The sequence below is a fragment of the Chiloscyllium punctatum genome, chromosome 8, assembly GCF_047496795.1.
Source record: "Chiloscyllium punctatum isolate Juve2018m chromosome 8, sChiPun1.3, whole genome shotgun sequence".
In the NCBI taxonomy this organism is placed as follows: Eukaryota; Metazoa; Chordata; class Chondrichthyes; order Orectolobiformes; family Hemiscylliidae; genus Chiloscyllium; species Chiloscyllium punctatum.
Genome location: NC_092746.1, coordinates 134,414,529 through 134,431,203, shown reverse-complemented (window position 1 = coordinate 134,431,203; position 16,675 = coordinate 134,414,529). Strand labels below are relative to the sequence as shown.

The window sequence follows — 16,675 nt, the reverse complement described above, 5'->3', positions numbered from 1 at the left end:
GTTTACCAGGATGCTGCCTGGACTGGAGGGCTTGCCTTATGAAGAAAGATTGACTAAGCTCTGACTTTTCTCTCTGGAGGAAGAGAGGAGACTTGATCGAGATGTACAAAATGATGAGAGGAATAGATAGAGTCAATAGTCAGAGACTTTTCCCCAGGGCAGGATTGACTGGTGCGAGAAGTCATAACTTGAAGATATTAGGAGAAAGTTATAGAGGTGATGTCAGAGGTAGGTTCTTTATGCAGAAAGTTGTGAATGCATGGAATGTGTTACCAGCTGTGGTGGTGGAAGCAAAGTCATTAGGGACATTTTAGCGACTGCTGGACATGCACATGGATAGCAGTGAGTTGAGGGGTGTGTAGGTTAAGTTATTATATTTTACATTAGGATTAATCCTCGGCACAACATCGTGGGCCAAAGGGCATGTTCTGTGCTGTACTTTTCTATGTTCAATGATCCTGAGTGCACCCAGCTCCAGCTCCCCATCACGGTCTCCCAGGAGCTGCAGCTGGGTGCACTTCCCACACGTGTAGTCATCAGGGATGATAGAAGTTAACCTGAGCTCCCATATCCTGCAGGAGGAACGTGTGACTGCCCTAAGTGCCATCTTAAAGTCTAAAAAGGAAAGTGAAAGGACTCTCCCTGAGCTTACCTGCACTTATTGCTGATCTGCTGCTGGGTGAACCCTCTCAAGCCAGGGCCTTACTTTTTATTCTACTACCAACAGTTTTGGAATAGCACATCTCTTTACCCCTCTGCTTTTTTTTGGTTAGAGGAGGAGGGAAACACTACGGTGTATTACCTGTTGGGCATGTTTTCTGGCCTCCTGGAGAGATTGCTCTCGTTGGCTGGTACACTGTGTAAGTTTTGCCCATTTCTCCCGTACGGTGCCCATTACGTTCTGAATGAGACTGCGATGCTGCTTGCTGCTGTAATCCCTCAGAGGCTCTGAGCATTGTTCCAGGGTGTTCAGCTGTGCAGAGTGAGAGGCTACATCGCTGCTGAACCGCTACAGAGAGAGAGAGAGAGAGAGAGAGAGAGAGAGAGAGATGGCAGCCATGACACACACAACTGCATCGCTACCCAATCCATGTTCCCGATTTCTGTACCCAATTCCCACACTCACTGAACCCGATCTCTGCACCTGATTCCTGAACCTAATCCCCACACTCACTACCTAGATTAGATTAGATTCCCTACAGTGTGGAAACAGGCCCTTCAGCCCAACCAGTCCACACTGACCCTCTGAAGAGTAACCCACCCAGACCCACTTCCCTCTGGCTAATGCAGGTAACACTGTGGGCAATTTAGCATGGACAATCCACCCTGACCTGGGAGAAAATTGGAGCACCCGGAGGAAACCCATGGAGACACAGGGAGAACGTGCACACTCAACACAGACAGTCACCCGAGGCTGAAATTGAACTGGGTCCCTGGGGCTGTGAGGCAGCAGTGCTAACCACTGAGCCACTCCACCTGATCCTGCACCCGATCCCTGCACTCACTGTACCTGATCGCTGCCTCTAAGGTAGTGATTGTTCAGGCACCAGTGTCCTGTTAACCCATGTGGTACAAAGAAAGAGCACACAGTGTTGGGGGATAATATATTAGCATGAATAGAGGATTGGCGAACAACAAGAAAACGGAGAGTGGGGATAAGATGGAATCTCCCGGATAGCAACCTGTAAATAGTGGAGTCCCACAGGGTCAGTGCTCGGCCCACAATTATTTCTAATCTGTATGAAGAGAGAGGTAAATGTGCACTCACAAAGTCTGTGAGTGACACAAGATTAGGTGGGAAGGTAAGTGATGAGGATAACACATGGTTTGTGGACAGATATAGACAGGTTAAACGAATGGGAACAGTGCAGCAGATGGAGCATAATGTGGGGAAACGTGAGCTCATGCACTTGGGCAGGAAGAATAGAGGAGTTGAATATTATTTAAAGACTGGAGGAAGTTGCAGCACCAAGGGAGTTGAGAGTCCTTGTGCATATATTGCACAAAGCCAGCATTCTAGTTCAGTGACTAGTAGGGAAAGTGAATGGAGTGTTGTCCTTTAATACTGAACCCACCCCAGGGTGATTCTGTGCCATCAGATAACACTTGGCCACAGTGTGATGGGGAGGTGGATGGACCGTGTTTCTCCCAGGACAGGTCACCTGGTGATCCTGGATCTGTATTGTGATGTACTCCTGGATCAGACTTGGAGCTGGAGCCTTATTCAACATGTTCATGGCATCTTCTATCCAGCCAATCAGCTCCTGGGCGTTGCTATGGAATTGAGTCTCCAAGGTTACTCGTTCAGATAGTCTCACCTGGCAATTTAAACCAATCAAAACACAATTTATATATGATCAATTTTTCCATGGTCAACCTAACAGAAAAGGTAATCAGGGAGAGACAGGAATAGGAAGACAGGGTGGGGGTTGTGGAGGATTGGCAGAGTTATACAGTATAGAAACAAGCCGTTAGCCCACTGTGCCATGCTAACCAACCAACACTAATCCCATTTAGCTGCACTTGGTCCAGAGCCTACTACACCCTGGCATGTTCAACTCTCATCCAGATAGTTCGTCAATGTTGTGAGAGTACCTGCCTCCACCACCCTCTCAGTCAGCACGGTCCATATATCCACCACCCTCTCAGTCAGCACGGTCCATATATCCACCACCCTCTCGGTCAGCACCGTCCATATATCCACCACCCTCTCAGTCAGCGCGGTCCATATATCCACCACCCTCTCAGTCAGCACGGTCCATATATCCACCACCCTCTCAGTCAGCACGGTCCATATATCCACCACCCTCTCAGTCAGCACGGTCCATATATCCACCACCCTCTCAGTCAGCACGGTCCATATATCCACCACCCTCTCAGTCAGCACGGTCCATATATCCATCACCCTCTCAGGCAGCACGGTCCATATATCCACCACCCTCTCAGTCAGTGCGGTCCATATATCCACCACCCTCTCAGTCAGCACGGTCCATATATCCACCACCCTCTCAGTCAGCACGGTCCATATATCCACCACCCTCTCAGTCAGTGCGGTCCATATATCCACCACCCTCTCAGTCAGCACGGTCCATATATCCACCACCCTCTCAGGCAGCACGGTCCATATATCCACCACCCTCTCAGTCAGTGCGGTCCATATATCCACCACCCTCTCAGTCAGCACGGTCCATATATCCACCACCCTCTCAGTCAGTGCGGTCCATATATCCACCACCCTCTCAGTCAGCACGGTCCATATATCCACCACCCTCTCAGTCAGTGCGGTCCATATATCCACCACCCTCTCAGTCAGCACGGTCCATATATCCACCATCCTCTGGGTGAGAACATTCTTTTCAGGATCTCCTCATAACCACTTCCTCCTCACCTTAAACTGATGCCCTCTGCTCTTCAACACATCTGCAATGGGGAAAAGGTTTTCACAATTTACTCTATCTGGTCCTTATATAATGCCTCAATGCTGCCCCTCAGCCTCCTCTGCTTCAAGGAGAACAGTCCCAGTCTATCCAGTCTCCCCTCATAACTGAGGCTTTCCATCCCAGGCAATATGCTGATGAAAATTCTACACCCTGTTGTTGTGGTTCTGTTCGCCGAGCTGGGAATTTGTGTTGCAGACGTTTTGTCCCCTGTCTAGGTGACATCCTCAGTGCTTGGGAGCCTCCTGTGAAGTGCTTCTGTGATGTTTCCTCTGGCATTTATAGTGGCCTGTCTCTGCTGCTTCCGGTTGTCAGTTCCAGCTGTCCGCTGTAGTGGCTGGTATATTGGGTCCAGGTCGATGTGTTTGTTGATAGAGTCTTTGGATGAGTGCCATGCCTCTAGGAATTCCCTGGCTGTTCTCTGTTTGGTTTGCCCTATAATGGTAGTGTTGTCCCAGTCGAATTCATGTTGCTTGTCATCTGCGTGTGTGGCTACTGAGGATAGCTGGTTGTGTCGTTTCGTGGCTAGTTGGTGTTCATGGATACGGATCGTTAGCTGTCTTCCTGTTTGTCCGATGTAGTGTTTTGTGCAGTCCTTGCATGGGATTTTGTACACTACATTGGTTTTGCTCATGTTGGGTATCGGGTCCTTCGTCCTGGTGAGTTGTTGTCTGAGAGTGGCTGTTGGTTTGTGTGCTGTTATGAGTCCTAGTGGTCGCAGTAGTCTGGCTGTCAGTTCAGAAATGCTCCTGATGTATGGTAGTGTGGCTAGTCCTAAACTATGAAAGCAACCACCCCAACACACACAAATGAAGTTGCATCAGGACACTATTCAAAAGGGCCACAACACACTGCAGCACACCAGAACTACAAAAAGAGGAAGAGGAACACCTATACAATGTATTTGCCAAAAACGGATACCCTCGCAATTTCATCAACAGATGCCTAACGGAGAGACAACGGAACGAGGACATGCCGCAACCCAAAGGACTAGACACACTACCATACATCAGGAGCATTTCTGAACTGACAGCCAGACTACTGCGACCACTAGGACTCATAACAGCACACAAACCAACAGCCACTCTCAGACAACAACTCACCAGAACGAAGGACCCGATACCCAACATGAGCAAAACCAATGTAGTGTACAAAATCCCATGCAAGGACTGCACAAAACACTACATCGGACAAACAGGAAGACAGGAAGATCCGTATCCATGAACACCAACTAGCCACGAAACGACACGACCAGCTATCCTTAGTAGCCACACACATAGATGACAAGCAACATGAATTCAACTGGGACAACACTACCATTATAGGGCAAGCCAAACAGAGAACAGCCAGGGGATTCCTAGAGGCATGGCACTCATCCACAGACTCTATCAACAAACACATCGACCTGGACCCAATATACTGACCACTACAGCGGACAGCTCGAACTGACAACCGGAAGCAGCAGAGACAGGCCACTATAAATGTCAGAGGAAACAGCACAGAAGCGCTTCACAGGAGGCTCCCAAGCACTGAGGATGTCACCTAGACAGGGGACGAAACGTTTGCAAGACAAATTCCCAGCTCGGCGAACAGAACCACAACAACGAGCACCCGAGCTACAAATCTCCCAAACTTTGAAAATTCTACACCCTCTCCAGTCCTTCTGATATGTGGCCAGCAGAAGGAATTTTTGATCTGTGCCCTAGCAAATGCGTTTTAAAATTGTAAGCAGACTTCCCTGCTCCTGCACTCTACACCCCAGTTAATGAAGGCAAGCAACCCACATGCCTTCTCCATACTGTCTCCCTGTGCTGACACTTTCAGAGAAATCAAAAATACAGACTTGTAACCAAAGTCCCTTTGTTCCACAATGCTCCCCAGGGACCTACTATTCATTGTGTATATCCTTCCCTTGTTAGATCTTCCAAAATTTGTTGCCTCACACTTCTCAGGATAAAATTCCATCTGCCAATGCTCTGCCCAATTTACCAGCTGATTAATATCAGATTGTTGCCTGAGACCTAGGAGAAAGTGAGGAGTGCAGATGCTGGAGATCAGAGTCGAGAGTGTGGCGCTGGAAAAGCACAGCAGGTCGGACAGCATCCGAAATGGCATTCTGCTTAAGGGTGGCACAGTGGCTCAGTGGTTAGCACTGCTGCCTCACAGTACCAGGGACACAGGTTCGATTTCAGCCTTGGGTGACTGACTGTGTGGAGTTTGCACATTCTCCCCGTGTCTGCGTGGGTTTCCTCCGGGTGCTCTGGTTTCCTCCCACAATCCAAAGACATGTAGGTTGGGTCAATTGACCATGCTAAATTGCCCATAGTGTCAGGGGCAAATAGGGGAATGGGTTTGGGTGGGTTACTCTTTGGACGGTCAGTGTGGACTTGTTGGGCTGAAGGGCCTGTTTCCACACTGTAGGGATTTTAATTCACACTCTTCAACTGTAGCCTGAGACCATCCTCCTCACTATCAACGATACCCATCAATTTTCCAGTCATCTGCATACTTACTAATTATACCATCTACATTTACATCCAAGTGGTTAATGTACATAGCAAAGAGCAAGGGTCCCAGCACTGATCCTTGTTGTAGACCACTGGTCACAGGCTTCCAATTAAAAACAGCCCTCCGCCATCACCCTTTGCCTCCTGTTTGTAAATCAGTTTTGGATCCAGTTTTTGCCAGCTTGCATTGAATTTACACCTCTAGAATGTGGCGCTTGCTGGAACATTGAGTAAGACCAGAAGAACGAGGAGCAGGAGTAGGCTGTCTGACCCTTTGAGCCTGCTCTGCCATTCAATAAGATCATGAGTGATCTTTTGATAGCCTCAGCTCCACTTACCCACCCACTCACCAGAACCCTTGATTCCTTTACTGTTCAAAAATCTATCCAGCTAGGGAATTCCACAGATTCACAACCTTCTGGGTGAAGGAATCTGCTCCCTCTAATCTTGAGGCTATGCCCTTTTGTCTTAGTCTCACCCGCCAGTGGAAACATCCTCTCTACTTCCATCTTATCAATTCCCTTCATAATTTTATGTTTCTATCAGAGTCCCCCTCATTCTTCTAAATTCCAATGAATATAATCCCAGATTACTCAGTCTCTCCTCATAAAGCAACCCCCTCAACTCCAGAATAAACCTAGTGAACCTCCTCTGCAGCCCTTTGAGTGCCAGGAGGAGATAGACAGATAGATTTTTAATGAGTAAAGGTTGAAAGGTTAAGGAGAGTGGGCAGGAAGGTGTGGTTGGGATTGAGATGAGACCAGCCATGATCATATTAAATCATGGAGCAGGCTTGAGGGGCTGAATGGCTTCCTGCTCCTATGTTCATTGAAGCATAGAAAATAGAAGAAGAACGAGGCCATTTGGCCCCTCAAGCCTACTCTGCCATTCAATATGATCGTAGCTGATTATCAAATACAGCCCCCTGTCCCTGATTCCTCCCATACCCTTTGATCATTTTAGTACCAAGAACTATATCTAACTGCTTCATGAAAATATCCAATCTGTTATGGATTAGGCCAGACCACTCAAAACATTCTTAAGCAGGCAGCCCAGACCATTGCTTTGTAATTTGTTTAGGTCCTGGAGTAAGATAGCTAGGTTGACTACTAGGCTTTAAAACAGACGAAAATTTATTCACAAAATTACACAATGCAACACAAAGAACAGAATAAAGAACCCCTATAGAAGTCGGTCTATCCAAACTAGACTTAATTATGCTGTTCCGAATATACACAACAGTCCCAATAAGCAAACTCCCTTTAACACCCAGTATAAATGGAACACATGCTTACAGGTTGAAGTTAGAAGGGTAGAAGGAGAGAGAGGTTTTGTAGCCTGTTCATACAGTCCACGGCTAAATTTCAAACTAACTCTGGACTGAACTGCTCAGCTACAGAGCTGACCACTCCCCTCATTATACAGGTCACTGCTAAAACATGACCACTTTGGCCTGAAGTCTCATCTGTTTACATAGAAACAAAAGGCTTCTCAACATCCTTTTCATCTCTGTACCAAACTAGTCACCTTGGAACTGGGGGAGTTTTCTGACCCTTCTGAAAGAAACCAAGGACACAGTATCCTTGAGAAAAGGACCAGCTTTGTGACAAGCATTTTAAATTCAATCACTTTCTGTGGCAGAGACTTCCACAAGCTTCCCACTCTCTGGGTGAAGAAAGTGGGAGGTGGGGTGTAATGAGAGAGATAGAGGAGGGAAGTGTGGGGTGGAGATAAAAGGGGAGGGGAAGAATGAGAGAGAGGGAAAGGGCAGGGGTGGAGAGAGCAGGAAAAAGGGAGACGGTGGTGGGGGGGTGGGGGGGACCTGATTGAGAGCAGAGGGATACAGATGCTTAGGAATTGGGCGACAGGTTTAGACAGTACATTTGGATCGGCTCAGGCTTGGAGGGCCGAAGGGCCTGTTCCTGGGCTGCACGTTATCTTTGTTCAGATGATGGTGCTGTCTCATTAGAGCAAGACAATTGGCATAGCTTATCCTGAGGGTCACCATATCTTAGTTTGGAGGAGAGATTGAGAAGGAGTCCTTCATGGTACCCTCAGCCAGTGCAGGAATTGAACCCATGCTGTTGGTGTTATTCTGCATTGCAAGCCATTCAGCCAATCAACTGAACTAACCAACCCCATATTACTGTTAACCAACTGAACTAACCAACCCCATATTACTGTTAACCAACTGAACTAACCAACCCCATATTGCTGTTAACCTGTGACTGAATAGCTAATATATCAATTGTCCAGTGCCTTCAGTAAAGAGTTCAACTAATCTGGAACCAAGGAGATCAGAGAATGTGGAAGAAATCCATCACTAAGGGCCTTTTGGAGTGGTCCCATGGGCCTGTGTTTGCCCAGTATTCTCCACACTTTAGATTAGATTATTTACAGTGTGGAAACAGGCCCTTCGGCCCAACAAGTCCACACCGACCCGCCGAAGAGCAACCCACCCAGATCCATTCCCCTACATTTACCCCTTCACCTAACACTACTGGCAATTTAGCATGACCAATTCGCCTAATCTGCACATTTTTGGACTGTGGGAGAAAACCCACGCAGACACTGGGAGAATGTGCAGACTCCACACAGACAGTTGCCTGAGGCAGGAATTGAACCCGGGTCTCTGGTGCTGTGAGGCAGCAGTGCTAACCACGGTGCCACCGTACCACCCCACTTGTATGTGTCTCTGTGAATGTGTATGCTGGGGTTTGGAGAAGGGGCTTGGAGTTTCACCTGTTTCTCTTAGCCAGTTTCCCACCTCTGTTCTGAACCATCTGTATTCCTCTTGGTCATCAATTTTGTATTCTACCTGACACCTGCCATAATCTCAGTATTTTTTTCTTTATCTGAATCTCCATCTCTTTTGTCATCCCAGGATCTGTGGAGTTGTTGGTCCTATCTTTCCCATGTAACTGTACACAGCATCTGTTGTTTGACATTTCTTTACTGTACATGGTTTTCCCATGTTACACTCCAACTGCCAGATTTTTGCCCACTTACTTAACCTCTCTATATCTGTCTGAAACCTCCTGACATCTTTTTCGCAACATGCCTTCCTTGAGGTTCCAGCGCAGACCCACAGATTCCACTCACCAACCCTGTCCGTCAAATAAAGAGCCATTTATATATACTCTCTGTTTTCTGCAGCAGCCAATCTGCAATCTCTGCCCAAAGTTACCCCTTCACCATGTGCTTCTATTCTGCATATTCTCCTCATTTCTCTTACTCTGATTATCATGACATACACATTGTCTCGATCTCACTCAGGAAGCAATATCCTCTTACTTTCCTTTCCTGCATTTTCAGATGTACTGCGTTCCACTTGTGCTGTAGAGTGTGGAGCCTGTGCTCTGTCTTTGATCCCTTTGAATCTCTGCAGTCATTGAGGAATTGTTCCATCACTGTGTAAACACTGTCATATGCGCACTGTTTGGATTCTACCTCTTTGTACAGTTCCTGTGAAGAACAAGTCACTGAGAGTGAACAGCACATTCTGGTAAACAGTGTACACCACTGGGAAATAAAATGCTGTGTCATTAAAAGAGACATAAACCTTGAATTGCCACAATCAGTTCACCCGACTTAACCTAGGAAAGGAAAGCTGGTTTTCTGCATAGTTTAGATTAGATTCCCTACAGTGTGGAAACAGGCCCTTCAGCCCAAACAGTCCACACTGACCCTTCAAAGAGTAACTCACCCAGACCCATTTCCCTCTGACTAATGCACCTAACACTATGGGCCAATTCACCTCACCGGCACATCTTTGGACTGTGGGAGGAAACCGGAGCACCTGGAGGAAACCCACGCAGACACGGGGAGAATGTGCAAACTCCACATAGTCAGTCGCCCGAGGCTGGAATCGAACCTGGGACCCTGGTGCTGTGAGTTAGCACAGTTAGTGGGTGATTCTGACCCCAGAATAGAATTGTTGAATTTTCTGTCCCATCAAATGGAACCATGTGACACTCTGTCCCAACCAGTTTTAGAATCTTCATCCCAAAACTCTTGGGGCAAGAAACTCCTCAACACTAAGAACAAGTAAAGCTTACTTGAAGAAACACAAACCAAATGAATCTGAATTTTTGAGAACATGGCAGATCATGGTTCAAACAAGATGGAGAACATGGGAATTCCAAGAGATCTAGAGACGGAGAACGAAGGGGATTGGGAAATGCTGACAAGAGCTGGATCCACGTGGAATGGGAGTGATGATCCGTAGTTTTTGAATTGTCTGCCAAGGGAAATAGATCCCTCCTGTCTATCCCTCACAATGCTGTTTACCTCAATTATGTCACCCCTCAGTCTTCTCTATTCTAAGGAAAACAAGCCCATCCGCTCCAATCTCTCCTTGTAGCTAAAATCCTCCAGTCCCAGCTACATTCTAGTCTCCAGAGCAATTCCATCTTTCCTGTAATGTGGTGACCAATAGTCCCATTGTGGCCTCCCCAGTGTCTGACACAGTTTCATCATTGCCTCCCTACATTTATATTCTCTCCCTCTGCCAATGAAGGGGAGTGTTCCATATGTCTTCTTTACAACCGGATCTATCTGTACTGCTACCTTTAGGGGCCTGTGTACTTGCACACCAAGATCTCTCATTTCATCTTCCCCCTCAGTATATTCCGATTTATTTGCATTTCTCCAATCCTGCGGCACCGCACCTGTGTTTAGTGAAGATTGGAAAATAATCCTCAGAGTATCTGCTTTTTCCTCTCTGAGCTGTGAGGAACAATCCATCCTGCCCGGGCACCTTATTCATTTTCAAGGATTCCAATTCCTCTAACATTTCTCTTTCATGATTATTTTATCCAATGTTCCTTACTGATCCTCTGGGATTAGTGTCTCCACATCATCCCTTTGTTTGTAAATATGGAGACAAAAAACATTTCAAATTCTTCTCATATCCTCTGCATTTTCACAGAAGTTCTCTTTTTCTCTCTGATAGGTCCCACATTTTCCTAAACTATTCTTTTGCTCTTTATGTTCTGGCAAAACATCTCTAGGATTTTCTTTATCTTGCTGGCTAATTCATTTTCATGCCCTGTCTTTGATTTCCTTATTTCTTTAATGACTTAATCCCAGTACTTTCTGTACTCTGGGCTACCTGCATTGTTGAATTTTTTTTTGTGACGATCATAATATTTCTTTCCCAATGGTCATGGAGTCGTCCAGCATAGAAACAGACCCTTTGGGCCAACTTGTACATGCTGACCCAGTTTCCCAAACTAAACGAGTCGCATTCGCCTGTGTTTGGTTCATATCTCCCCAAACCTTTCCTATTCATATACTTGTCTTTTACATGTTGTAATTGTACCCATAACTACCACTTCCTCTGGCAGTTCATTCCACATATGAATCACCCTCTGTGTGAAAAATGTTGCCTCTCAACTCCCTTTTGAATCTTCTCTTACCTTAAAAATATGTCCCCTCATTTTCAACTCCTCCACCCCAGAGAAAAGACATTTGCTCTTCACTTTACCTGAGCCCCTCATGACTTTATAAATCTCTATAAGGTCACCACTCAGCTTCTAACACTCCAGGGAAAAATGTTCCAGCCTATCCAGCCTGTCATTGTAACTCAAACCCTCCAGCCCCAGCAACATCCTGGCATTTTCTTTTTCTGCATTATCTCCAATGTAATGATATCCTTCCTATAGCAGGGTGACTAGGACAGGACACAGTACTCTAAAAGGGACCTCACCAATGTCCAATACAACCTCAACATGACATCCCAACCACTACACTCAATGGTCTGAGCAATGAGGCAAGCATGCTAAATGCGTTCTTCACCACCCTGTCTACCTGTGATGCAACTTTCAAAGAATTATGTACCTGAACCCCTAGGTCTCTCTGTTTGATAACACGACCTAGGGTCTTACCATTAATTGTAAGTCCTGCCCTGGTTTGTTTCACATTTATCAAAATTAAACTCCATCTGCCACTCCTGAGTCCATTGGCCCAATTGATCAAGATCCCTTTGCAATCTTAGATAACTTTGTCTGTCCACTAAACCACCAATTTTGGTGTCACCCACAAACCTACTAGCCATCCCTCCTAAATTCTCATCCAAATAATTTATATAAATGACAAACAACCCAGCACTGATCTGTGACCACTGGTCACAGATCTCCAGTCCGAAAAACAGCCCTCCACCACTACCTTCTGTCTCCTACCTTCAGCCAACTTTGATTCCAATTGGTTAGCTCTTCCTGGATCCCATCTGCTCCAACTTTACTGATCAGTGTACTATGCGGAACCTTGTCAAAGGCTTTACTGAAGTCCATGTAGACAAAGTGGACCATTGTTCTGTCATCAACCTTTTTGGCTGCTTTTTCAAAAAATTTAATCAAGTTTGTGAGACACAACTTCCCTCACACAAAGCCATGCTGAACGGCCCTAATCAGTCATTGCCTCCTCCAAATCAATCCTTTCAAAATCCACTGCAACAAAGTACCCACCACTGATGTCAGATTCACAGGTCTATACATCGCAGGCTTCTTTTAGTGTTTCTTCAAATGGGGCAAAACACTAACCACCCTTCGGTACTCCAGCATCTGCCCTGTGATTGTAGCTGATACAAGTATCCCTGCTGGGGGCCCTGCAATTTCTTCCCTAACTTCCCACAACGTCCTGGGGTACACCTAATCAGGTCCTGGAGATTTATCCACCTTTATGTTTTTTTTTAAGACCTTCAGAATCACTTATTATTTAATGTGGGTTGTTTTCAATACATCACTATTTATTTCCCCAAGTTCTCTAGCCTTTTTTCCACAATAAAATCCTGAGGTAAAACATTCATTTAGTACCTCACCCATCTCCTGTGGTTCCACACATAGATGACCTAGTTGATCTTTAAGGAGCCCAATTCTCTCCCGAATACTTTTGCTCTTAATGTACTTGTAGAATCTCTTTGGATTATCCGGAATTATCCTTATCTGCCAAGGTCATCTCATATCCCCTTTTAGCCCTCCTGATTCCTGAAGTAACTCCACAGAGACCAGTATCCTGTTACCAAGTGCCCCTTTATTTACACAGGCAGAATCTTGGACACTGATCCAGCTCCCTCAGAGCCCACTCTCAGAGTGAACAGGATGTCTGACACTGCTGTTTATATCTGTCAGCCAGGACTCACCAATTAACAACCCCAGTCAGGGAAGTCACATTCTATGATGTTCACACAGCTGACCTTGTTACAGTCAATACAATTTCACTGTTAAGAATGCCCCTCACCCCTTATACTCTTCAAGAGATTCGCTTGATCCCAGTTGTATATATCTAACATGCGCCTCCTTTTTATTTCTGACCAGAGCCTCAATATCTTAGTTCATCAATTGTTCCCTACTTGTATCAGCCTTACCCTTCTTCTCTAACAGGAACATAATGCCTCTGAACTCTTGTTAGCACACTTGAAAACCTCCCACCTGCCAGTTGTCTCTTCACCTGTGAACAGTCTACTCCAATCAACTTTTAAAAATTCCTCAAGATTAGACTGGTGCTGGAAAAGCACAGCAGGCCAGACAGCATCCCAGGAGCAGGAAAATTGACATTTTGGGCAGGAGCCTTTCATCAGGAATGACCTGATTTTTGAAAATTCCTGTCTAATGTCATCAAAATATGTCTTACTCCAACTAAAAACTTTTACTTTTAGATAAGGCTTATCTTTTTCCATAACTATTTTATAAATATAGAATTATGATTGTTTTTCCCAAAGTGCTCCCCTACTAACACTTCAGTCACTTTCCCTATTTCCCAAGAGAAGAGCAGGTTTTGCTTCTTCTGTAGTAGGTACATCTACATGTTGATAAAGAAAAATTTCTTGAACGTGTTTAACAAATTCCTCATCATCCGAGCCCTTAACGTTCTGGCAGTTCTAGTCAGTGTTTGGAAAGTTAAAATCCCCTACTATTACAACCTTGTTACTTTTACATATCTGAGGTCTCCCTACATATTTGCTCCTTAGTTTCCCACTGACTATTCGGTGGCCTATAGTACAATCCCATCAAGGTGATCATTCCTCTCTTATTTCTGAGATCCACTCATTTAGCTTCACTGGGAATATCCTCTCCAAGTACAGCTGTAATATTTTCCTTAATCAAAAATGCTACTCCCCCTCCTCTCTTGCTTCCGTTTCAAACATTCCAAAAGCATCTAAAACCCAAAATGTTGAACTGTCAGTCCTGCCCTTCCCTCAGCCAGGTCACTAGAATAATATGAATTCCCAATGCCACGTTCCCATAGATGGCCTGACTTCACCAGCCTTACCTGCAAGACCCCTTGCATTGAAATAAATGCAGTTTAATTTATCAGTCTTACCTCTTTCTCTGATTTGCTGTTGCCACCTTTTCTAATTAACTCGCCCTTTTTTGCATCAAAACCATTCTCATCTGTCTCTCTATTCTCACTAATACTTGAGCTTCTTGCCAAGATGGCAGTAGAGTTGACACTTCTAACTGAGCTTATCCACTGTCCATTTTGTTTTCTTTTGTCATTCTTTTTTCTCTTTTATGTTCTTTTTTTCTGTCTCTTTCTTCTCAGTGAGGTCCTGGATTCCCGGCCTTGGTGTAGATTTGGACTCTTGGCTAATTGGAGAAAGTGAGCACCGCAGATGCTGCCGATCAGAGTCAAAAAGCATCACGCTAGAAAAGCACAGCCAGTCAGGCAGCATCCGAGGGGCAGGAGAGTTGGTGTTTTGGGTATCAGCCCTTCATCAGGGATTCCTGATGAAACGTCGATTCTCCTGCTCCTCAGATGCTGCCTGATGGACTTGACATAGCAGTCTCTCAGCCCGGTGTTGGCGGTCTCTCTCAGCTCAGTGTGGGTGAACTCTTGGCCTGATGTAGTGGTGTCTCAGGGCAAAAGTGAGGACTGCAGATGCTGGAAACCAGAGTTTAGATTAGAGTGGTGCTGGAAAAACAGGTCAGGCAGCATCCAAGGAGCAGGAAAATCGATGTTTCGGGCAGGAGCCCTTCATCAGGATTCCTGATGAAACGTCAATTTTCCTGTGCCTCAGATGCTGCCCGATCTGCTGTGTTTTTCCAGCACCACTCTGATCTAAAGTAGTGGTGTCTCAGCTTGGTATAGCCTCAGTGTGGATTTCCGTTCTTAAGGTTTTTACAGAGCGGTTTCCCAGCTTTACGATCCTCAAAGTGAGGCCTGGTGGAGTCTGGAGTCAAGGCCCAGTGTGGATTGGAGGCTAGGTTCCAGGTTGATTGGATTGGAAAAATTGTTGTACTGAACATTTTAATTTCTCTATTTTCTAATGTACTCCTACAATTTGTAATGTTGGACTTTTTAATCTCTAGTTGTTTACCCTGAGCACTTATACTGAAGAATCTGTACCTAGGTACCTTGTACCTAAGATGGTGTTTCACTCATTTGAGTACGTGTGACAAAAATGCAAATTCAGTTCAATTAAGATCTCCCTCATCCCCACTCCCTACCAGTTTAAAACGCTCCCCAATAGATATGTTCCCTTGTGTTTTTCTAGAAACCACAAGGGTCTGATGTGGAGGACCATTCTTATTTTTGGAGGGTCCATCCCTGTTTTGTGTCCTATGGATCTCACTGTTTAGAGCCTCTACAGGTTTCCCACTGATTTATCCTTTAGCAGCTCTGACCCCAGACAAGTCACTTCTCAGTTTTGTAAAATTTGCTTTCATCCAGTGTAAAACGTTTCCTCCTGATTTATCTCTGTCATTTTCCATAATAATACTAACTCGAACTGAATTGTGGTCACTAGCCCTGATACAGTCACCGTTTATATCAGAGTGGTGCTAGAAAAGCACTCGGTAAAAACAAGGACTGCAGATGCTGGAACCCAGACTCTAGAAAAGTACAGCAGGTCAGGCAGCATCCGAGGAGCAGGAAAAATCAACATTTTGGGCAAAAGCCCTTCATCAGGAGTAGAGGCAGGCAGCCTCCAGGGTGGAGAGATAAATGGGAGGGGGGTGAGTGGGGAAAAAGTAGCATAGAGTACAATAGGTGAATGAGGTGGTGATGGAGGTAATAGGTCAGAGAGGAGGGTGGAATGGATAGGTGGGAAGGAAGATAGGCAGGTAGGACAAGTCATAAGGATGGTGCTGAGCTGGAAGTTTGGAGCTGGGGTAAGGTCAGGGAAGGGGAAATGAGGAAACTGGTGAAGTCCACATTGATGCCCTGGGGTTGAAGTGTTCCAAGGCAAAAGATGCGGCGTTCTTCCTCCAGGCGGCAGGTGGTGAGGGAGTGGCGATGAAGGAGGCCCAGGACCTCCATGTCCTCGACAGAGTGGGAGGGGGAGTTGAAATGTTGGGCCACGGGGCGGTGTGGTTGATTGGTGCGGGTGTCCCGGAGATGTTCCCTAAAGCGCTCTGCTAGGAGGCGCCCAGTCTCCCCAATGTAGAGGAGATCGCATCGGGAGCAACGGATACAATAAATGATATTAGTGGATGTGCAGGTAAAACTTTGATGGATGTGGAAGGCTCCTTTGGGGCCTTGGATAGAGGTGAGGGAGGAGGTGTGGGCACAGGTTTTACAGTTCCTGCGGTGGCAGGGGAAGGTGCCAGGATTGGAGGGTGGGTTGTTGCGGGGCGTGGACCTGACCAGGTAGTCACGGAGGGAACAATCTTTGTCACTTCACCAACTTGTCCATCATTTTTTCCTAAAACTAAATCCAGAATAGTGTCCCCTCTCAAAGGGCTTGTCGTATATCATTTAAAAAGTTTCCTGGACACAGTACATGATATT

The 16,675-nt window shown here is 45.8% G+C and overlaps 1 protein-coding gene across 13 annotated transcripts in view; it reads right to left on the bottom strand.

The window, feature by feature from the left end:
* macf1b (microtubule actin crosslinking factor 1b) overlaps positions 1-16,675 on the bottom strand; it is a 228,923-nt gene that overhangs the window by 98,734 nt on the left and 113,514 nt on the right. For 10 of the 13 annotated variants that reach the window (XM_072576571.1, XM_072576570.1, XM_072576562.1 and 7 more), the window contains 3 exons: positions 9,239-9,409; positions 2,076-2,318; positions 803-1,009 (listed from right to left, as the gene is read on the bottom strand). In XM_072576571.1, the coding sequence (XP_072432672.1) occupies positions 803-1,009; positions 2,076-2,318; positions 9,239-9,409 (621 nt within the window). The remainder of the gene's footprint in view (positions 1-802; positions 1,010-2,075; positions 2,319-9,238; positions 9,410-16,675) is intronic. The other 3 variants (XM_072576566.1, XM_072576569.1, XM_072576574.1) reach the window with 3 other exon arrangements.